The 23,645-nt window shown below is 38.7% G+C and overlaps 1 protein-coding gene across 1 annotated transcript in view; it reads right to left on the reverse strand.

Annotated features, from left to right (window-relative positions):
• MSH4 (mutS homolog 4) overlaps positions 1 to 23,645 on the reverse strand; it is a 54,382-nt gene that overhangs the window by 15,607 nt on the left and 15,130 nt on the right. Inside the window, exons 3-11 of the mRNA XM_073357309.2 lie at positions 16,533 to 16,696; positions 13,173 to 13,283; positions 11,828 to 11,943; positions 10,556 to 10,729; positions 9,420 to 9,592; positions 5,070 to 5,137; positions 1,997 to 2,071; positions 1,515 to 1,579; positions 717 to 886 (exon numbers count right to left, since the gene is read on the reverse strand). Of these exons, the coding sequence (XP_073213410.2) occupies positions 717 to 886; positions 1,515 to 1,579; positions 1,997 to 2,071; positions 5,070 to 5,137; positions 9,420 to 9,592; positions 10,556 to 10,729; positions 11,828 to 11,943; positions 13,173 to 13,283; positions 16,533 to 16,696 (1,116 nt within the window). The remainder of the gene's footprint in view (positions 1 to 716; positions 887 to 1,514; positions 1,580 to 1,996; positions 2,072 to 5,069; positions 5,138 to 9,419; positions 9,593 to 10,555; positions 10,730 to 11,827; positions 11,944 to 13,172; positions 13,284 to 16,532; positions 16,697 to 23,645) is intronic.

The following is a 23,645-nucleotide window of genomic DNA, read 5'->3' on the forward strand; positions in this document are numbered from 1 at the left end:
GTAAAGTATCAGCAGATGATAAAACTAAATTTCTGTACCAGAAAATTTTATTTGAAATAATATTGTTTCAACACTTCGAACTGAATTTAGATGCACTGCATTGTAGGTGCAAACCATAGGTTTTAAATGGAAAGATTACAATATCTTTGATTCATATACAGCTTGTTTTTTTGGTGGCACAATAAATGAAGCAATCTTTTTACTTTTTAAAATCCCAAAATAATTATTCATCATTTTATTTAATTACAGTTTTTATCTACAAATGGAAAATCTCAAAGTACATTTCAAATAGGGTTACCATATTTCAAGTTCCCAAATAGAGGACACTGCCAGGGGGAAGGGAGAGCTGGATGGGGAGGGGAGTAGTTTCTTTCTACTTTGAATATCTAACATTTATAAATAACAAGTGTAATGTCCTCAAAATGTCTTGAAAAAGGACAAGCAAGGAAAAATCATGGGCATTTGTTCATATTTCAAAAATCTGCCAGGACAGAGACTAGAAGACCAAGAAGAGGTTGTGTCTGGGAAAACTGAAATGTATGGCAACCCTAATTTCAAATGTACCTCAACTCTTTTTTATCAATGACAAAATCAAATTACAATAAAAATACTTGCCTTCTCTTCATTAGAAAGTTAGCTCTATATATTTTTGTACAATTTTATGGTTCTATATAACAGGTGCAATATATTCCTATTAATCATCAATCATGAAATACCTGCTATGTCATCTACAATCTCTGTGTATGTTCTACGAGCTATATCAAGGAATTCATTGATGTTTGGCCTGACTGCATAGCACTTCTGGGTCCTCATATTCAGGCATCCTTTTGTGTATCTTGTATCATCATTAATGACAGTTTTTATCTTTTCAAGTATGATTCCAAACCTACAAACAGTAGTTATATCAGTAATGGAATTGGCTAGGTAATATTTTTCAACTTCATCATCAACATTATCTTCAATTATAAATAAAAATTACCAAAGACAATACAATTCAATAGTTCAAAGTAAACACTAAAAACTTACCACGGGATTTTTTTTAAATCTCAAACAATATATGAACACAACTAACTTTAACCTAAATATTTTAATATCTTAAAGAATGGCAGACATTGCATGCTGCTCAAATATAAGAAACAGCTACTTGTCCTCAGTCATTTTGGGTGATTCTAAGAAATCAAAGTATTCTCACATTCTTTTTGTCTTTTCAATAATATCTACTGGAGTATTTAATTTTTGTAAGAATTTAAATTATGTTTGTCATTCATAACCAATCAACTATTGTTAAAACCAATTTTCTGTTTATCTTTTTTAAAATTTCTCTTGCAATAGTTGAAAAACTGAATTTCTAGAAACTTCGTAAAGAATAAGTAAAATTAAGAGTTTCTAATGATAACACAAAAAACAGGAGCTATAACTATAAATAATTCAAGAAGCAACATCTTAAAATCCTACAGACATCCTCAGAAAAAAGGAGACAATCAGATATTCTAGCTATGAAAATATCACAGTACCTTTTGTCTTCCAGAGAACTATAATATGCCTTTAACAGATGAGTCTTGCAGCTTTTCAAAGCAGCCTATTGAAAATTAAAATATAATTACTTAATCATAAAAACATTATTAAATTTTAATAATTTTAACAGTCTGTATGGCTTTTAGATTCACCTAGGCTTATTTGAAGTTGGGGTGATATAAAGAGCTTACCGGTTGGGTGGCATCTATTTAAGTTAAATAATCGTTATAAAATTAAGCTTTTAACTAGCATTCAGAATCCAGTTCCAAAAGTAATAGAGACTCAAATATGTTTTTTTAAATCAACATCAAACTTAGCATAGATTTAGAGGCCCTTGTCTTATTTTTAGAGGAAATTATTACAGTGACAATGTACGGTTCCATGAGATATAAAGTAAATATAATGAACTGCACTGTGTGACAACAAAGATTAACTAACTAGTTTGGATTTTATATAGAAAAAGTAACAGAATACATTTCACCTTTAGAGGATCCACAAGTTCCAGAGTATGTTTCAGATAGATTAAATTAGTTATCTTTGATTCAGCAGCTTTAACCTGTTGAAAAAAAATATTACAAATGCAGTATGTATAGATTTTTAAAATACATTTCAAAACAAGCATGCATTTTACACACATATTCTGAATGTATTTTTCATGTACTATTAAGTGATTTATGAAAATTCATGACTAATGACCAGCTTGACAATTTGTAAATTTGCTGTTTTGTAAAAAAAAAATATTTGACTATGTATGGCTTGAGAAAACTCAAATTACAATACAATATTTTCAAAAGAGTTCTTCAACTGACAAGAATTCTAAAATATTTGTGTTTTCTTGCAGAGAACAGAACATTTGCTATGTGCTGCTGCCTTATAAAGAAAGAATAGGTAGCAGTTCCATAAGAAAAAAAACATCTAATTTTTGTGTGGAGAGTTGAAATCAATGTTGGAAAATCAAAGGCTTCTGAAAATGAAACTGAAGAAAACTTTAGAGTTGAAAAATGGAAAAATCTTATGTAGAAGCTAAGGCAGATTTTCAAAAGCACAAATGAAAATCTTTCCTGTTATCTGTTTTAAAGTCAAATTAATAGAAAATATAAATAAAAGTGAAGGCTCCTGTGTGGGAAATATTAAACGGTATTTTTCTTTCAATTTTATGAAAAATTCAATTACACATAAAAATCTACTAAAAAGTCTTAGTTTATTTTAAAAATAATTATGCTACAAATTGTTGGAACAGAAACACCCTCACTCACCCAATTTCTAATGTTCTCACAATCCAAGAATTTTTCTTCAACCATTTTTTTCTAAAAATTCTGAAGTTTCTTAAAGAAAAATGTGCTCACAGAACTCAGCTAAGTCCCTTTATATGTTGCTGAATTTTCTTCTCAGAATGAAGCTTGGCAATCAGCCCAGATGGTGTCTTAGTGCAAAGGAAGTATCAGGGTGGACATTTACAGACATATTCCTTAAGATGGAGCAATTTGATTGGTTTGGGTCACCTTAGCAAGGAGAAAGCAAGCGAGGGTAGCTGTTCCAATAACCATAGCAAGTTTCTGCCAAAATCCCCCCCATATACACACATTACCAATTACAACTCCAGGAACTTCAGTGTGTCTTGCTTTTAAGGAGAAAAAAAGTATCATTCAAAAGTTTGTTATTCTATACCTGTTAGTAACATTATAACATGGTGTTTTAATTTATTTTTTAACATTTTAAAATAGGCACATGGATGAGAGTACAAAGAAAGATTTCTTTACTTTCTAATTTCTTTTTTGTCTAAACTAGCATCCAGAAACACGAAGAAAAATTGTGATGAACTGGCTGTATTTTAAGTATACTGAATCAGAATAGTTTTTATTAACAATGAAGTCTAGGCAGCTGTATTGTTACTAAAGCACTTTCCTGACATACTTTTTTGCACCAGCTGGATGCACTTAGTCATTGGTTAGTAATGTTTTGCAGTTTGCAAATAACTGAAGTGATAACAGCCTGTTCTGAGATGAGCTAGTTGAAGCTGTCGAGGTCGCTGCTGAAGTCCAGGGTTCAAATCTTGCTGTTGATGCATTGGGGCTGGGGGCAAGGAACAGATTTTTTTTTTATTACATTTAAAACAAATTGGGGTGGCAGAATCTGGCCTAAAAATTACCTTGATTTGAGATGTTGACTTGTATTTAAATATTCTCTGTATCCCTCTATTTCTAAAACAGCTTGCTACATACGGCAGGTTCAAATTTTCAAAATATTTTAATCCCCTTGAAAATTTGTGCATGTACTATATTTGAAGAAAATGAGCTGTAATAAAACAAACGTTAATAATTGCTGCATCTAATTGTACTCTGTCTGTTATGTTTCAGAGTAACAGCTGTGTTAGTCTGTATTCGCAAAAAGAAAAGGAGTACTTGTGGCACCTTAGAGACTAACCAATTTATTTAAGCATGAGCTTTCGTGAGCTACAGCTCAGTAATAATTTGTACCCTGATGGCTGCTGAGAAAGAACTTATTTCATAGTTGTAAGAGACTTTCTCTTGGCTTAACCATGAAGGCTTGTGTTTTGAAGCTAAAAGGAATAAGATTCTAAGTTCTAGCTTGACAGGTTTTGAAGGTTTATTTAGTAACTGAAACTAAACGAAAGAGGTTTGTTTTTTAGTAAAAATTTGGGGGTCCATTTATAAGGGATAATCTCCACTGCTTTATATTGCATAAGAAGCTCTTGAGGCTAAATAATAGACAAAGCAAAGTTAAGTGGGCAAACTGTGAGTATATTACAAAAAGGAGATTATTTCTATTATACAGCTTTTAACATTAAAAGGTATATTTTCCCTTTCATGCTCATATGAAAATGCTTCTCTCTCCTACTCTCCAGTGATGTTAAGAAGAAGGTGTGATTAGGATGAATAAGTAAGAAGATGCAGATTTAAAAGTACAGTGGATTTGTGAAGGAACAACAGTCATGTTTTTTGGTCATTCTCCACAAGGGTCACAGGGCTAGCGTCCTCCCTAAGTCCATAACAGGTTGAGTTTGTTAACCTTGCTGCTTTGCCCACCTTTTCTCCCTCACTTGTGAAGAAATGAATGTTGGATTAGACTGGGTGTGGGCTGTGTGAGATCAATTCACATCAGTCATCAGTCATGCATTTTGTTGCTGTGTATTTGAGCTGATCTGGGGGAACCAACAGGCCTATTTCAGTGTATTTTTAAAATATTGTCAAGGATGCCTAGAGCATTAGATGGGTGCTCTTTTATTACTCTCTGCATAAATCTAAATAAATAAATGAAAACACTTTATGATTGGCTGAAATTCTTCTCCTGTTACGAAGTAAAAATATGCCTTAGTTTAAGGGGTCCATACATTCATCTTTCTGGGTGAGATGCAACATATATAAATCATTGTATATCTTTAAAACTATGTTTCCATCCCTTTCTAATATACAATCTTTTTTTACAAATAATACAATTGTACAGCTGCTATAGGAAGTTTACATGTTGCTTACTCTACTGAGATAACTGACAATTATTCATTATTTATGAGATAGGTGCATTTATAAACCTACTGTTTCTTGCTTTGGAATTTGTACTAAAATTGAAAGAAGTTGTTCAGTATCCAGGAATCTTGAAATCACTGTAAAACAACATTAAACACAAATTAGAAACGGAGCTGAAACTTGCGATAATTTTAATAATAAATATTTAACAAATAAGTGATTTAATTTTCCAAAAGAAAACAGGCACAGAAAACTATTTAGTACCTCTGTTTGTGAAGTCATTTTCTTCCCTCACCCTATCACAGCAAAATCTTGACAAAGTACTGTAGCTTCAATTACCAGAAAGAAAACAGACAAAAGAACTACCAATCTAACAAGATTCTTATGTCACATCCATAACCATGGTATCTGAGCAATTTTGGTCATTGTATCATGATGGATATAATGACATCAGCTCTCTCATATTCTCTTCAATAAAGAAACTCTCAGAGCTTAAACAACCTAAAAGATATTGAACAATAAGAACATTAGGATCCCCACAACAGGGTAGGAGGGCTGAAATATGAATGAAGGAAGAGTGGGAGACTATAACAAATGGTCTTGTCAGTAGACTACTGTCCCTTGTCAAATGTCTCTACTTCCTATCTTATAACAGAAAATATGTCAGACTGCAGATGTAGCAAGCAGTCCTCAAGAGCAAACGGGCTTTCTTAAAAATCACAGCAATATTCTCTGTTTGAAAATTCCCATCCAATTATGACAGTGAAAAGATGACTATGTATCTGCCCTGCAATTTCACAAGTAGTAACCTGAGCCTGTGGTGGAATGACCTTATCAGAAGGAAGCCCGACAGAATATAGCACTAACTCTGCAACTACAAGAGCTCAAGAAAGATGCTGACTGGTGGGCACTACTGAACTATTGAAGAGGCAGCAGACTCCCATACATCTTGCAGAGGAAAGATCCCCAAATCTAATAAAAGCCCTGGTGTGTGGCAGTGCCTTAGTATAGCACTGATTGTTGAAGAGCTACACGTATGGTCAACCCTCCTGTATGGATGCGAGAGCTGGTCATTTAGAAAGCAGACTGAGACACGACTCACAGCGTTCAAGTTTTGGTGTTACAGAAGGTAAAAATTAGCTGGATAACCTAAATTATGAATGATCAGGGGATGAAAAGGAACAATTTAAAAACAGCAAAATCACTTGATATCATAGGTAAGAAAATAAAATCTTTCTGTGGACAAATTGCTCACCAATCACCAGAGCAACTTGATTCCAACTCTTATACTATCAGGCAAGAGGAGGAAAGAGAGCCAGCTATGTTGGAAACATCACCGGATGGACTGGTATCCAAAGGAAACTAGAAGTTTTACAACTCTGTTGTGACTGTGAAAGATGGAAGGTGAAGATTGAGAACTTCCATATTAGCAATGTCATGGAAGAATACAACTGAGGAATTAGCCTCTGCTTTCAAGGAGATAATGTACTTGACCTTTTCTCAGGTAGTACCCTAGCTCCTGCTCTAGTTCACACCTGATCTTGAGGGCAAAGAATGAGAGATCACAATGGGAGATCTACATTTCTGGCAAGGACCAGAGTGAAAATTTTTATAAATCATAAGGACCATCACCCACATCAGAACTATTCCAACAGTCACAAAGAAAATAATGTCAAATATCAGAGGGGTGTCAGCCGTGTTAGTCTGGATCTGTAAAAGCAGCAAAGAGTCCTGTGGCACCTTATAGACTAACAGACGTATTGGAGCATAAGTTTTTGTGGTGAATACCCACTTCGTTGGATGCATCTGGTGAAGTGGGTATTCACCCACCAAAGCTTATGCTCCAATATGTCTATTAGTCTATAAGGTGTCACAGGACTCTTTGCCGCTTTTAAAGAAAATAATGAGAGTTGTATGGTTCATACATTTTAAGACCAGAAGGAACCACTATAATCTAACTTCCTACACAACACAGGTTATAGAGCCTCATCCAGTAATTTCTGCATCAAACCTATAACTTCTGTTTGTGCAACAGCATACCTTTTAGAAAGATATCAAATCTTAAGACTCCAATTGATGGAGAATCCACTATATCCCTAGATAAGTTGTTCCAATAGTTAATTACCCTTACTGTTAAAACTTTTCTATGCCTTTTTTCTGCTAGATTAAAGAGCTATCTACCATCATGTACATATTGGAAACTGTAATGTGCCTTTCCCATGTACATATTGGAAACTGTAATGAAATCACCTCTTAAACTTCCCTTAGATAAACTAAATAGATTGAGCTTCTTCAGTCTCTCACTAGAAGGCTTGTTTTCCAGTCTGAAATCTTTCTTGTAGTTCTCTTCTCTGAACCCTTTCCAATTTTTCCAAAATCCTTTTTGAAGTGGAGACACAAGAACTCGATGCAGTATTCCAGTAATGGTCTCACTAATGCTGTACACAGACATAATACCAACTCCCTACTCCTACTTGATATTCCCCTGGTTATGTATCCAAGGATCATGTTCACCCTCTTAGCTACAGCATTACAGAGGAAGCTCATGGTCAAATGGTTATCTGCATTCAAGTCCTTTTCAGGATTGCTGCATTCCAGAATAGTGTGACCTACATTCTTTGTTCGTAGATGTATGATCTTACTTTTGGCTGTATTAAAATGCATATTGTTCACCTTATTAATGATCCACGATTGTCTGTATAATTTACCTGTCCCCATCATTATTTATCACTCCACCAATTTGAGTGTCATCTGTAAATATTAATCCATTTAACATGGGCTACATATAGTGCAAATTCTTAAAAAATCAGAATGCATGCTAGAGTCTAAGTATATTATGCCAACACAGAAAAATTTATCAAACTTGTGATCTCTTCAAAAAAATAAGAAATTTGTTTGTCAAGACCATTTTCCATAAAACCATGCTGACTGGCATTAATTACGCTAACATCCTTTAATTCTTCACTGATTGCATTCCATATCAGCCTTTCCATTATTTTGCCAGGATAGAGGCCCATAGTTATCTGGGTCATCCCATTTACCCTCTTTAAATACTGAAATATTTGTAAATGGTGGCTTTTTTCCAATCCTCTGGAACTTCCCCATGTTCTCAGATTTGTTAAAAATCAACACTAATGATTCTGAGAGTTCCTTGTCCTATTCTTTTAATAGAAAGAAAGCAGCTGCTCCTCACAAGTTAGAGAGCTGATCACTAACAAGACCAAGAGACAATGTTTGACAAGTAGTCTTGTGGGGAAGCATATATTATAGTCCACCTCTCCTACCTATCTCACTACCTTTGAGCTACAAGTGCCAAAACACAGTCTCCTCTGCTGCATCTTCCCGGGCATATTTCTGATCTATTGAAATGGGGTGGGTGAGTGGGGATGAAGTTAAAACTGGTGAAATACACTCCATGTTTCCAGGGGAAAGGAAGCAAAAATACTAAGGACAAAGTGGGTGGGCCGGTGTTTTTATATCAACTGTGATTGACATACACCTTTTGCCTCCTTACTTCTTGACAGGTGGGATATAAATGTCAAAATATTTTCTATGATGGGATGGAGATAGAGAAAGAATGAGAAATGCCAAGTCACTGTTTTAGGTAGTTGTGATGCAGTAACTATTTCCAAACATTTTATTTTAAAAATGTGTATTTGAAATATTTAAGGTGTAAAAATAAAGGATAAACATAGTATCTGAGCCACTCTGATGATCTGCAAAATATGGTGGTATTTATGTATTCACATCTGCTCCGCTAGTATAATATCAAGCTAAAAGAGGGTAGCTCAACAGACTACATGTCATCCATTTTTGTGTTGTGAAAGCCTTGGAAAGAGTTCCTGATCTGACCAAAAGTGATTACTCATTTTCCCCAAAAAACACAATAAGCCGTCCAAAACCAGGAAATAAAGATTTAGCGAATTTAATGTCAAGCTTAGGTGGACTAACTAACTTGTGCTCTTTAGCAGCGTATGTATATTCATCTGTCTTGTTACCTGTATCTTAGCAATCAAAAATGAGAAGCTGCATATTCATAACAGTATGCAAATTACATTTCAGATGTTAGTAGTGTATATCTGGAAAGCCTGGCTCGAACACAAAATGCAGTTGGTTAAAGAGCTAGTGAGACCAATTCAAAATTCCTCTAAAGCACCATTTGCTGGTCCACCTCATTTACTAAAAATTTTAGCAAAATGATCAAAAAAGAGGTAAAAAGTCAAATTAAATAATGACAGATTAAGAACTATTGCTAGAAATCATAACATTTTTTAAATCCACTATGAAATGTAACTTCACAAGTCAAAACATGTTTCATATCTATTTTATTAATACATGCTATGAGTTTTCAGCTATTATAAAAACAAAAATATTTAAATGGGTATTTTTAAGTGTTTTAAAAATAAAACAAGCTATTACCTGCCTGAAGACTAAAAAAGAGCTCCTCATCCTGTAGTAGTTCCTGAATACAATCCAATCTTGTGTTAATTGTTTCAGCATCAACCAGAGGCTCCAGGATATTAGACCTCAGTCTTCGGCTTCCACCTGGAGTTTTAGTATAATTTAGAACGCCAAAAAGAGTGTGACCATTCCTTTGAAAATAACACAAATTTAAAAAAACAAAAACTCAAAAAAATCAAGCTGATACAAATCAAATGAAATTTTCAGATTAAATTAGCGTACAATTGACAGCTTGATTATCAGAAGCACACATAAATTCCCCTGAACTCCATGTGAGCTTTAGGACCTCAGACCGAAAATGAGGCTATGAGTAAGGCTACGTTTTAGTCACGGGTATTTTTAATAAAAGTCACGGACAGGTCATGGGCAGTAAACAAAATTTCACGACCCATGACCTGTCCATAACTTTTACTAAAATTATCAGTCAATAAAACTTGGGTGGGGGGATTGCCTGGGACCACTAGTGGTGCAGGGGGGGCGCAGGAGTTGGCGCGCTGTCCAGGACCTCCATTGGTGCTGGGGTGGGCAGGGCTGGAAGGCTCCCTACCTGGCTCAACACCTTCCCCGCCCCCGAGCAGCAGCAGAGTTTGGGTGTGGGAGGGGGCAGGAAGTTGGGGCACAGGATGGGTTGAGGCGGGCTCTGGGCGGCACTTACCCACTTCTGGACTCCCCAGAACATCATCCCCCTTGCTCAGCTGCTAGGTAGAGGCATGGCCACACATAACTTGTGTGTCAGTTATATAGGTCAAACCTGCTGACAGCAGGTTCATTTGTGACAGACACACTATACACCTTTACACAATTCTTATCTTTTCGCTCTTTCTTTCTAATCCCTTTCATTACTAGGGGTATCCTGATGCACATAAAAAAATTCCAGGCTAGGACTACAAATTTTGTGCTAAGTTAAAGTTCATTTCTCTTTTCAAATTATTTAAAAATCAGCTTTACATATGCTATAATTGCTGTCAGGATAGAGCCAAATTAACTCTTTGTTTCTGACTAGACAGATTAGATACATGTGCCATAGAATTTGGTGCATTATAAATTTATAAGAATGCAAAAAAACTGAATTTGTAAAAACAAAATAATCTTACCGAGAATCTCTATTGTTAGTTAACAATTCAAGATTTTGGGCTGATGATGAATCTATCATAGCAGTTTGCTCACTTCCCTGGAAACGAACCTTGAGTGACTTAGGAGCATAAACTGAATTTTGAATAAATTCAACATATTTTAGCAAAGCTGCAACAGCTGCTAGACAGTAATACCTGTAAAGTAGAATCATTTATTGAACATTAAATATTTCTCCTCATCAAGCGCAAAAACATTTACTGTACTTAGGGAGAAGGTTTTTCTTGGCAATCTTATGCCAAGCTGTAGAGTCATGTTCACACATATTAGGGATTGGGAGCAACCCTTCCCATTATGCAGAAGCCAGAGGCAATGCTTGGTGGAGCACATGGAGTCACATGCGCCCCCAGATTTTTCCCAGGGTTTGCTGGCCCTGCTCTGTCAAATCGTGCCACTGGGCTCCTGCCCTGCACAGCAGCTGTTGGAGCAGACAAGCTGGGAACTTCAGCCATGGGGAGAGGCAGCAGCAAACAGCTGGGAGCTGCAGGGGGGGTCACTGATGGTAAGAAGAGGGGCGTGAACCTTTAAATTGTGCCCTCCCACTCTCAACAGGTACCAGTTGTCTTGGGCAGAAACCTCTAGCCCCACCACCCTACCGCAAGGCAGAAGCCCCACGCTCTGGTAGGCAGAGAACAGGGTGGGGTGGGGGGCTCCACAAGCCACACTTTAACTGTAAAAGAGTCACATGTGTTTCGCGAGCCAGGGTTTGGCCACCCCTAGTATAAACAGTGTGATCATGGCCCAGATTTTCAGTAGTGCAGGTCCACTTTTGTATGGGCCAATCAAGTGTTCAAACATGCATGTGTCTGTGCATGCATATGATCTTGCCTTGCACATATTGGATATTGTGCATGTGTAAGTCTGGCAGTGCAATTTCAGAAATACATTACTGAAGTATGGGTCCAGGTGACCAAGTTTTTAGTGTTGCTCTCTAGTGACTTCCTCTAGCAAATACAAGCTGACAAGCTCTTAAAGAAAGATTGATGCCAGGGTCTCTAAATGGTGGGTCATCAGGGCTCCAAGAGGCACTTGACAATTGATGTATCATTGGTAATGGATGTATCAGAAATGTTTGAGTGAAAAATAAAAAGGCAACTACATTTACAGATTTTAAATTTCAGGGATGTGTGTACCAATTAATGAGAAGCCACTGACCAGTGTATTAAATCTGTACAAACTGTTAAAATCTTTTATCTGGAGACACTACTTCTTTTTCTTACTTAGGTTAAACGTACTTGGACTGAACCTCCATTAGGACAGTACTGAATTCAGATGTACACAACTGTTCTATATATTCCAAGCCCTTTGTTTCATTGAAGTATTTTCTTTGGACAGTAGTAAAAGTCACGTTCTAATAAAAACAAAACCAAAAACAGCAAAGGTTTCAAAATCTCATGGAAAGAAACTGGAGTGTTGTGATGATTTGGGGAATCTCTCTATGTAAAAATGTGACACAGAGGCCCTTTGGCAGCTCACAACTCTGAGTCAGCAACTCTTGTCGGGCCTGACATACTCAGTGTACCCCCACTCATCACTATCATGATCTGTATCTGGAAGGTGTCATGTAGGATATCATGAGCAAATTGGTGACACACTGGTCCTGAAGCTCATTGCGTGGTGTATGTACAGAGTGTGTACAAACAGTTATAGACGTGTGCTGGAATTCTGTTCTTAAAATGTGTTTGGCAACCAGTGCATGGACCCAGTTTGCCTTGGACAGGGGAGCGTATGTTTGCTTTTCTGACCGGTCTGGTCATCAGGCAGGGATGATGAAACTGCACTTACACAGAAGGTAAACAAAACCATCAAATGGGTGAGTGCGAGAGATAGCCTCTTAACTATCATGACGGGAGAACACGAAACTGCAAAAATTAACATGGCATCAGCTCCCCGCTGGATACAGCAGGCTGAGCCCCCAAGAGGGCTTCCTGCTTACTGAGCGAGGTCATTGAACTTTAGAAGATATAAGCAAAGATAAGAAGCTATTTTTGCATCCATCACTTAAGGGACGAAAGGGGCCAGAGCTCTTAAAATCACAGAAGGTTGGATCCTTGAACTCAGGGGACTGATATTTCTGGGAACTCTCCAGAATGGTGAGGAACCTGAGGCAAGGAAATGTGTATACACATGTTTATTATTTTATCTAGATCGATGTATTTCTCATTCTATTAAGTAAAGAGCAATACTACTTTAGAATCCTGTGAAAGTCTGTCTATGTGTCTGTTGGCTTTCACTATTGCATGTCCCTGAAGAGGCAAACGGTAAGCCAGAAGGCTCACATCTTTAGAAACGTGCAAGAGCTTCTGGGGAGGCTTGCAGGAGATGACGTTACTTTCAGGGCATAGGCAGTTGGGCTGTGGGGTCACCACTGCCAAAAGAGGTGTCAGACACAAGGTTACACCTGGAGTGTGCGCACAGAGGCCAAAAGCCAGGAACACTGCCTAAACTCTGCCCAGCCCCAGCAAGCTAAGGGATTAAGCGATTGGATCCCCTCGTAAAGACGGTCACAAATCTGTAACCATATAAAACCAATCAAATAGGAGCCCTATAAAAACTAAATGAAGTCTAAAAGAAGATTACCTTGAAATTTTCTGTTATCAAACTGAACAATTTTGTTGTATTCCCTGTATCACAAGCAGTATTTGACATTATTATTTCTAATGGTGTTAAAATCTTGAGTTTTGTGATAACCTAAAAACAAATTTAAAACATAATTTCATTAAAAATCATTTAGCCATCTCGAAGTACATTTTCACAAATAAATAAAATAGTCCAGAAATAACTGACAAATTCTATAATCTTTGTAAACACTTTTAAATCAATTAAAAATTCCACTTAAAGGAATGTGCACGCACAAGAACCAGGCAGACATCATTTATTCCCAGTCAGGGCCAGAAACAGTAAGGTTTTTAATGGCTTTTTTACTTCCTGAGCTTTGAGCACTGGTAACAGGTGAGAATAAATGATCAAGAACTTTCTGGTGGCCAGATAATGAGGTAAGTGTAGTACAGAAAGCAATAAGGTAAATATAATACAAAAAGAGAGGATTTAGTTACACCCATTGCATCAGGCTCCAAAGATGGCAGATGAACATATTATATTATTTATAGCATGTAGAAATCTGTTAAGTTTCTTTCCTCCCTCTCCTTCCCTTTTATGCACTCTTGTCTCTCCAACTGCTGCATACAAAAGGTAATAAAGAAATAGCCTGCAGTAATAATTTTCAAAACAGAAGAATGAACTGTCTACAGATATCACTCACTAGTATAAAACAGAAAAAATAGTTACAAAAATACCTAAAATTAAAGTAAAAGATTGGGAGAATAATTTATCTCATGTCATGAATATATGAAAAACAGATATGATGAAAAACCCCTGCAAAAAAGAATGTTATGCCTAACATGGCATTCCATGACTGTGAGTGAGAAAGTACCTTTTCAATCAGAAATAACTTTCTGGGTTTGCAGGTGCAGAAGTTCATGGTGCTCCTGAAGGTCATGAGCTGCAGACTCACTTGGACTGGATAAGGCTCTTTGGAGTAGGTCATATTTTAGACCTTGTTGTAACTTCTTATGGATACATGTGCATGCTACAGTCTAACCTGCATTGTTTCTCTGTTTTGGTGGCTCAAAAGATACACATTTAAACCAGCTTTTCCTTTTCACATGAGATACTCATTGTGACAGGGTGTACCCCGTGTTTGATGCCCTCCCACCTTGGCTAATCCTGCCCCAACCAGGTTTCCTTCTAGTGGAAAAGAGCAGTGAGTTTAGATACTCCACTATCTAGCTGCCAAGAGAGTCCACCAGGTTCAGCAGCTGGCAGAACCAACAAGAATTGGTCCTCCAGCAGCTAAACGGATCAGGAGCAGAAAGTCAAACAGCACAACAGACAAGGTAAAAAGGACTGTCTGCTTCCTCTGGGGAAAGGAGCCAGTTCTGAAGCTGAAAGAGGAGAGGAAGGATGTCCCGACTTGACCCAGGAGCCTAACTTTGATTTAAAGTACAACTGAATTTTGCTACTAGTTTCTTATCTAGGAAAGGATTAACATCTACATATACCGAACAAGATCAATTATTATGTATTGTTTCTATTTGTATTATTTGCAGTAGTGCTCAAAGGCCCCAAATTAGATTTGGGCCCCAGTATATAGGTGATAAGGTGCTGTACAAACAAATAGAAAGACATAATCCCTGTCTAAAATCTCTTACAATCTAAGACAAAATGCAACTAGTATCACAAACAACTGAAGTGGTAGGGCTGTGAGACACACAATGGGAGTAACTATAATAAATTCATGAGCTACATGGACTTAATAGTTCTGAACCACCTAAAATATTTTTGTTTGGGCTGTGGCTACCTAACCTATCCATCATTAGCGTCTTAGTTTTTTGGTGGCATTACAGCAGATATAAGCCCTAAGGAGGGATTTGTAGGAGGAGAAGATAGTGGCCTTAACATATTAATTCAGGGATGGTGTTCCATGCATAAGGGGTGGCATGTAAGAAAGTGCAACAATGATTGAAGCCAATATCATTGGCAAAGCAGAGGTCACAACGCAATAAGAGACAAGTATGGATAACAGAGGGGCATTGTAGTGAAGGGCATTGAAGACAATGGGGCCAGAAAAAGGGAAGTAGATGGAGGGGTAAAGTCAGAGTGAGAGGTAAAGGGAGATGATCTTAGTAGATGTATTCTGTAGGGACTGAAGGGTGAATGTACTTTCAGAGAAGCCAGCAAAAAGATTTTGCAGTGTGTACAGTATGAAAAAGGGCAGATTTTAGAAACATTAGAGCAAAATGCAGCAAGAGTTGCACACAGCTTGATGTGGGAGCATGAGAGAGGAAAGAATCAAAGACAATTCAGATTATGTTTGAGTGACAGGGAAGATAGTGATGTCAACAGTCAAGGAAAATTCAGGAAGGACTTGAAAGGAAAGGAGTTCCATTTTTATCATGTTAATTCTAAAATGAAGGGAGACAATTAAGAGGGGATGTCAGATTGATAGAGAGACTGAAATACAGGATTGCATGGATGGAGACAAATCAAAATTAGAAAGAAAATGATTTGAGGATCAAGGCCAAGGACAGGGTCACAGTGGAACCCCAAAGGACAGTGGGAAAAGGGAGGAGAAAAAATCTAGACACAAATAAATACACTATTAACTGAAGAGAAAACTCACTTGCTATCATGAGTCGACAGAATCTTTTAAGAGGAACAGCTTCAAAAATGAGTATCCAATGTCCACAAAAGCCAGCCTAAATGATGTTACTGTTTGCATCGGGGGTCTCAAACTCAAATGACCACGAGGGCCACATGAGGACTAGTACATTGGCCCGAGGGCCGCACCACCGACCACCCCCGCCACTGCCCCGGCCCCTCTCCCACTCCATCCCTTCCATGAGGCCCTGCCCCTGCCTCACAGGGGGCTCAGGGCAGGGGGTTGGGGTGCAGGATGCGGCAGGGGTTCGGCTGCAGGAGGGGTTTGGGAGGTCGGGTCCGGCACAGTGCAAACCGGGGACAGGGCAAGCTCCCTCCCTGCCTTGCCCCCGCACTGCTCCAGAAAGCGGCTGGGACCTGGGGGAGAGGGGGCACAGGAGACTGTGTGTTGCCCTGGCCGCACCTCCAAGTACCTCCCCCTAAGCTCCCATTGGCCGGGAACGGAGCCACTCTAGGTAAATGCTGGGGGGGTGGGAGGGGCCACGGGGAGCTGGCGAGCCGCAGAAAATAACCCCACGGGCCACGTGTTTGAGACCCCTGGTTTACATTAACAATGCTACTTTAGTTTTTTTATTACTCTTGGTATGAACAAACTGCAGTTGTCAATCAGGAATTTCCTGCTATTATTTATAAAAACTTCAAACAAAAAAGGACATCTATAATAATCTTCTTCATTATGTAAATACAACCATATACAGCAACCAAAAGTATTAAAATTACCTTAGCATAGGTTGTATTGTCCGCAAATTGGGATAATACCACTTCGGGGTTTTTTAAGTCAATACTAGCCATTCCTACTTCACCTCTGGCAAGTCCTCTCCCTTCTACTACAGCTACAATAACGGATGCAACTAAATGAGCAGAGACAGCAGATGAGGATGTAACTGTAAAACAGTAGTATACATTTATAGTTATGACCCAGTTCATGATAGAGAGTGAACAATGTATGTACTTATATCCCCCACTCACAAAGAAGCAAAAGTCTAGCAATTATCCAAATTTACTTAAAAATTCAAAGTACAAGTTGCTGAATTCTACATTTGATGTACTATGCAGAGAATGACCCATATTTTCAATTATTTGAACACCATGTAATATGTGAAAAAATAAGAACAGAGCACATGTACACAAATAGGGGGTGAACACGAGGAATGACATTGTTAAAGGTGCAAATATGTGTAGAAAATACAGTGCATGAGCACTATTTCTGTATTATGAAAAACAGGTGAAGAATAGAAGGGCTATTACGATCATTAAGCATATGTAATTTTAAATACAAAACTGAGGGCAGCTATTATTGATGGACAAATTTAGACAAATTAAAATATAGAGAGACATTGAAATTGAAGGTAGTTTTCTATTAAAAGCGTACTTCTGATGAGGTGTCCCTAATTTTGTCAAATACCAAACCAACCTTTCTGAAATTTCATAGCTGATCTTATGCTAAGAGAGAAATTTTCTGATGTTTGTGGAAAATCAAACAATGCATTTGAGACAAATGATGTAGGTTTCACTTTTGCCTAAGCAATCTGGCTTAGAAAGTCCATGTTTTAATCTCTTGGAGTTGGTGAGGAATCAATTAGTGAATGTGGTTAATACATTAGGAACTGTACAGAGCTCCATATATATGCGCAGCACATATAAGTGTTTACAAACTCCAACAGGAGGAAACATCCAAAAGCACATAGAAGTTTTGAGGAAGTAGGAGTGGTGTTCTAGATGACACATTGTTTAGAGAGACAAGCACAGGGCTAAAAAGTCAGAAAAGCCTATCCTGTTCCTATATCTGCTGAGGACTTACTCTTCTTTCCACTTATATAGAACTTCACAAACATGATTTGACTACGTGACAGATTTATGTTACCAATCTGCCAGCGGTGTCAGGTGATGAGGCTGAGGCCGCAGGATCTTTAGGGGAGGAGATGAAGAGCACACCAAATGTCTGAATTTTAAAGCTTTATTAATAAAATAACAGCAGAGAGTGTTGGGGGTGAGGTGGCTCCCCACGTCACTCAAAAGAAGAAAGAAAGCATTAGTGCCCCAAGCCCAAGCCCTAACCCACTTTCATACTCACACCCGCACTACCCTAGGCTGTCCAGGCCTGGGAGTAACGTAAGAAGAAGAGGGGGAAGGGTGGACAGGAGTTCTTGTCCTGTGCACAGGTCGTCCAGGGTCCGCTGTTGATCTCCAATTTGCCTCAGCTCTCAGGAGGGTTTTTAAGTCCCTGAGGTCTCTTGGGGGAGTCTCCTTCCAGCTCTGTTCCCCAAGCTCTGTGTACCAGTCCAAGCCGGCCTTCTGTGGCTTCTTCAGCTTTCCCAAAACACACCGGTTTCAGGGCTGTGAGACTGTTATGTTTTTCCCTTGTTGGCCTTCGCCAGCTTGCTCCTTTTCGCGGCCCCTGTGATTTCGTTCAACAACTCTCCTTTCTCATGGCTGGTCGGGGGGGTGGCGGGTGGACTCTCCCCCTTCTGTCTTGGCAGGTAGCAGAGTGGCCTTCAGCTGGAGTCAGCTCCTTATCTTCGGGTTTAGCTGGGACATCAAGTTAACCCGTACTTTTCTTCTTTCCTCCCACTTTGGCCTCTCGCAGTCTGCAAAGAAATCTTCCACTCCACACTCACACCTTTGAGCCTCCCCAAAATGCTTTGCAATGTTTGCCACAGCGTTAGCAACATGCAGTGCTGATCTGCCTTCCCAGCGGACCCCCTGAGAGGGGGGGCCGTGTGGTTGTGACAACTATACCTCAAAACATCAAAGGAGATGATGAACATCATTATCTCCATCTTCCCACTAAGGAAACTGGGGCTTAAAGATGTGATTTGCCCAGTATCAGACTGCAAATCAGTGTCAGGGCTTGGTTTAGAATACAGGTCTCCTGACTTCTCCTGAAGCCTAATCCTATAGACCAGAGGTTCTCAACCTATTTCCACTCAGAACCCCTATAGCCACCTGACCAAAAGCATCCCATGTATTCACACTCTACACGCTATTGTAATAATCTTTGTGCAAAATATGCCTTGTAACATATCATTTGAAAACAAATAACCCACTGATAAATAATATCATGGTGATATGGATATAGCAACGTTATATGAAAGTTATTATTCCCCCATATGATGTCATTAGCACATGTTCAAAACCATATAGCCCTGCCTAGGCAAAAATTGTTACCCAGGAATTTGCCTCAATTTCCATATAAGTAGTAGACAGAATCTTTAAGTCAGCAGGGGGAAGAGATGGCAGGAAACAGAACTATTTGAATTTCAGCAAACACAAGTAGGGGCATGGAGCCCCTTCACCACCAGACTCCATTTTTCTTTTTTTACTGCTTGAATAAACTTTACTCTGATGGGTAACCCTCAGAAGAATCCACTTCAAAGGTTCACTGGTCTATAAAAAAGGGGGTAGAGAATAGGGTGACCAGATGCCCCGGTTTTATAGGAACAGTCCCGATATTTGGGGCTTTGTCTTATATAGGCACCAATTACCCCTCACTCCCTGTCCCAATTTTTCACACTTGCTGTCTGGTCACCCTAGTAGAGAACTTCACATTCTCTTTCACCTAAGACAAAGGCACCAGAAGCTTTGGGCCTTTGGGAGAGATCATGATGAAGTAAAGGGTAATTCATAATCTTGCTGGAAAAAAGTGGGTGAGAAAGTCCATCTTAAACAAAACCTTGAACCAACCAATTAAGTTTTAAACTTTTAGATGCATGTTTTCACTTTTATTTGCTTGTAACCATTTCTAACTCTCTCTCTTATACCTGAATTCATTTAAAATCCTATCTTCTTTTGTTCATAAACTTGTTTTATTTCTAATCTAAACCAATCCAGTGGCAAAAACTGAACTGTTTGGTAACTCCAGCTAAAGTAAACTATTGAATATTGACTTCTTACAGGGGTAATGTACCTTAATATCTGAACTACCCAGGAGAGGGCTGGTCATTGCAGAACACAAATTTTTGGGAAAATCCAGGCCTGAGAGTGTGTTGGAGTCACCTTGCAAGTAGTAAACAAGGCTTGCAGAAGCCAATGTGTGACTGGTGCATTGCTGGCAAGCTGCTGTGGTCAGAGCTTCAGCTATACACAGACACTCAGCATATGACCTTTATGCTGGTAGCCTGGTTGTGCATGGCCCAGGTTGGGAGCTACACCCGTAAAGCATTGTGAGGCACCCAGGATGACAGAGCAGGCAATGACACGACCCCTCACTAGTCTGGACTGCACCAGAGAATGTGACACCACCCCATCAGGTTTTTTTAAGTGGTCCACCCAAAAGGACTGTGGGATTGGGGTCATGGCAAAAATTCTCAAGGATTTTTGGGGATTCCAGTGAGCTGTTGTTGGATAGGCAGAGCTAGAAATAGTAAGGGGGATTTGGTCTCTAGCTGTTGGTGCTTGGAGGGCCTGGGTTTGGGAGTGGGGCTGATGCTGGCTGATGAGAGTGCTTCCCTTTTCTTTCAACCTTTCCATGCCCCCTCACACAGCTCTCAGACAGCACTACTTCAAGAGGCTATCAAGCCAGTTCCACAGCTTCTAGATGTCCTGTATTATCCTGCCCCAGAACTGAATACTGGGAAGGGGGAGAATCTCCATTGTGATTGGGTTTAGGGATGGAGCAGCAGTAGCAAAAAGGGGGAGGATTATTTGGGGGAACAAGCGGCTACTTTCTTGCTCTCTTGTTGCTCCTGCTGGATCTTCACAGCCATAGGATTCTGCTATGTGGCAAGGGGTGGGTTGTTCTCAGCTATGGAGTGCTAACCAGCAGGCAACCCCTAGCAACACACCTGAAGGCATGGCTCCATCATCTGAGAAATATTGCTATAGGCTACAAGGGCTCCATAGACAAGACACTTAACTAAACTGAGACACAGAGAAGTTTAGTTTGTATACTATTCTTTGGCAAATTTGATTCTAGGAATATTACATTTAGACAGTATTCTTTATTAAAAGGTACAAATGGCAAACCCTAAGCACATTTAAATAGCTTTGTTTAGCATCTGTGATGGTTTGTTTCAAATTTAATGTTATGTATTTCCAAAGAACAAGCTAATGGAGAATTTACTAATGACTTTCTTTTCAAGAAAACTGTGGGTGAGGTAATATATTTTACCCACCTTGTCTCTCTAATATCCTGGGATCAACACAGCTACAACACTGCAAACAAGAAAACTGTGACCAGTAACCAGAGTTCTTGACAGACCCTAATCCTGTTTGAAGCCACTATAAAACAACTGTCCAGAAAATATTTCATTAATTTCGTTAATTAAAAGGTGATTATTTCATTATTTGAAATAATGAAATAATTATTTCATTAATTAGAAGGTGATTCTGAAATTTAAAAGACCTCCAAATTAGGCTAAGAAAAATCTTTGCATATGGTAGATACATCTCATTCAAGCTTCATTTACAACAATTCAGCAGTATGTAGCTTTTATGGCACAAAGAGATTTACTGAGATATCAAACAATTTGAAACTGAAAGTGAATTACTGCTAAATCCCAGAACTGTCAAAAAATCAATACGTTAGATTCTTTGCTAGAAAGAAAGTTATTTTCTCTGCCTTTTTGGTACCAGACGGTGTTCTCATCAATCTTTTTCATTTTTTTAATCAAATACTCTTATAGAAGGCAACATCTTCATCAATCTTTTTTCTTTTATCAGTCAAACTCACTATCACAGTAGTCAACCTCTTTATCAACCTGTCAGTTCTCCCTTTTGTCCACTTCGCTATTAACCTTTTATCAATTTATCACCAGATTTGGGTACACTATAATAGTTTAAATCAAAGCTAATTCAAAATAAAAGCTAAATAAAAGCTACAGTAATATTACTACTTATTTTACAGATATAGTATATTTTATTCTGAAGGATTCCAAAGCACTTCACATACTAAATCCTTACACCAGCTCTGAACTGAAGTCATCACTGAGATGAAGGGTGTTAGCCAACTAATACACATCAATATGATACAAAAGAGTATGTGCAAGGGCACATTTTGGTCCAGATACTAGAGCAAACTTTTTTAAAAAAAATACTCCCCCCATTTAGGTATTTATAACATGACCAAGTAGTATCTGAATGCAATCCAAAAATCAAAAACCTAGCAGTCTGAAAGTCTAATATCCCTCACTTGCTTTGTGATGTGAATGTATGCAGATGTTCATGTCAATGTTTACTTTTTCTTCTCCTCCATCATCTTCATTTATTCTTCAATTTCAAGGAAGTTGTTGTGGGAAAGCTCATGTAAATAAATGGGTTTTATTTTGTTCTGAAGCTGGTAATATTTATGCTCATTCTCAGAAGGGAGTTCCACAGCAGTGGGTCTACTGGAAAGAAGCCACAATCCCCTACACTTGTGAGTTTCATTCGGGATGCGATCACAACTCCAATGTCCCTGAGAAGCACAGCTCAGCCCACAAACAGTCTCAAAGATCAAGATCAGAAATTTACATCAGTTATTGAACCAGATGCCATTGTAGTGTCTGAAGCATCATGGTGTTTTTGATGAGCAATGTTGATTAGAAGGTGGATTGCTTCATGTTGTGCTATCTGGAAAGTCTTAATAAGCAAAGGTATGAGGCACTGCTGTAATAGAGAGGAAGCAAATTCAGGCCATGAATACATGGGAAAGCTGTGTTTTACACGAGAGAAATGCAGAGCTGGGACTCACTGGGAGACTACTGAAGCTGGAGTCTGTGGCAGTTCACAACCTATCCTAGAGATTTAACATGTGTCAAATGGGATGTGAGAAAGGAACTGAGCCTCCTGGAACTATACAAGTCCTTGTGAATGAGAAGCTGATGCCCATCACAATCCCCTCTTCTGCCTGAGAGGAAGATCTGGAGCCAACATAGTGCAAAGTCTGTCCATCCTGCTAGATGTCTCAGGCAACGCAGCACATCTCATAGTCAAGCGTGTCAAATGCTGTGGACTTATCTAGATATATGAGCACTGATGTTTGTTGTCCACTGCTAAAAAAAAAAGATCCAAATCTATGACCAGCCTTGTCCCAGAGCTGTGTCCTGGGCCAAAATCCAATTGTGCACGTCAAAGTTGCTGGTTGATTTCAGGTGCTGCTAGAAATAGCTGTTCTCAAACTTCTTAACAACCTTGCTCAGAACTAGCAGATTTGATACTATACAGGACAGGAACAGGCAAAATCATGACAAGAGATTTTTTTGAGCACTAGTTGGACAACAGCCTTTTTCAGGGTGGCTATTACATTGCAATCTCCAAAGATGATGTTGAGAATCTCTGTCAACAGGGGGTTCAGGGTCTCATGACTGCTTTCACCAGCCATGAGAGACAGACAGAGTCACAGGCTGATATCCTGCAGTAACTTTGAAAACTTCTGTCTGCATGAACAATCTGAATTCTACAGAGGATACATGTATTCGCAGTCCTTTTTGCATAAACCCCAATTCTTGGGGCCCAGAGACTTTGTCCCAGATCCCAGCAATCTTATCTGCAAGGCAACATTGTCATTTTTAGAGCACCATACAATATTATCCTGGTATCCAAGGACCATCACTGTGGTACTTAGGTAGAAAGCTAATCTAAGGAAGAAGTGCTGGTTCTGTGGATGACTGAAGACAGTACAGCTTGACAAACTGGTTAACAAGAATAGTTCTGCTGACTATAGAAAAGAGATTATCTTTTTGTGCTGGAGCTAATTGGTTTCCCATCTCATTTTGTGCCACTTATGTTCTGTAGTGAGTAGTATCCATAGACTTGAAGAAGTCTGTCTTACTGACAGAATCTCCACTTCATCTAAGGTGTGAATAACCTTGTTGTGCCACCTCTCACCTAGCATTGTCAAGGTCTACAGAGCAC

Source organism: Lepidochelys kempii, chromosome 8 (genome assembly GCF_965140285.1).
Source record: "Lepidochelys kempii isolate rLepKem1 chromosome 8, rLepKem1.hap1, whole genome shotgun sequence".
Lineage (NCBI taxonomy): Eukaryota > Metazoa > Chordata > Testudines > Cheloniidae > Lepidochelys > Lepidochelys kempii.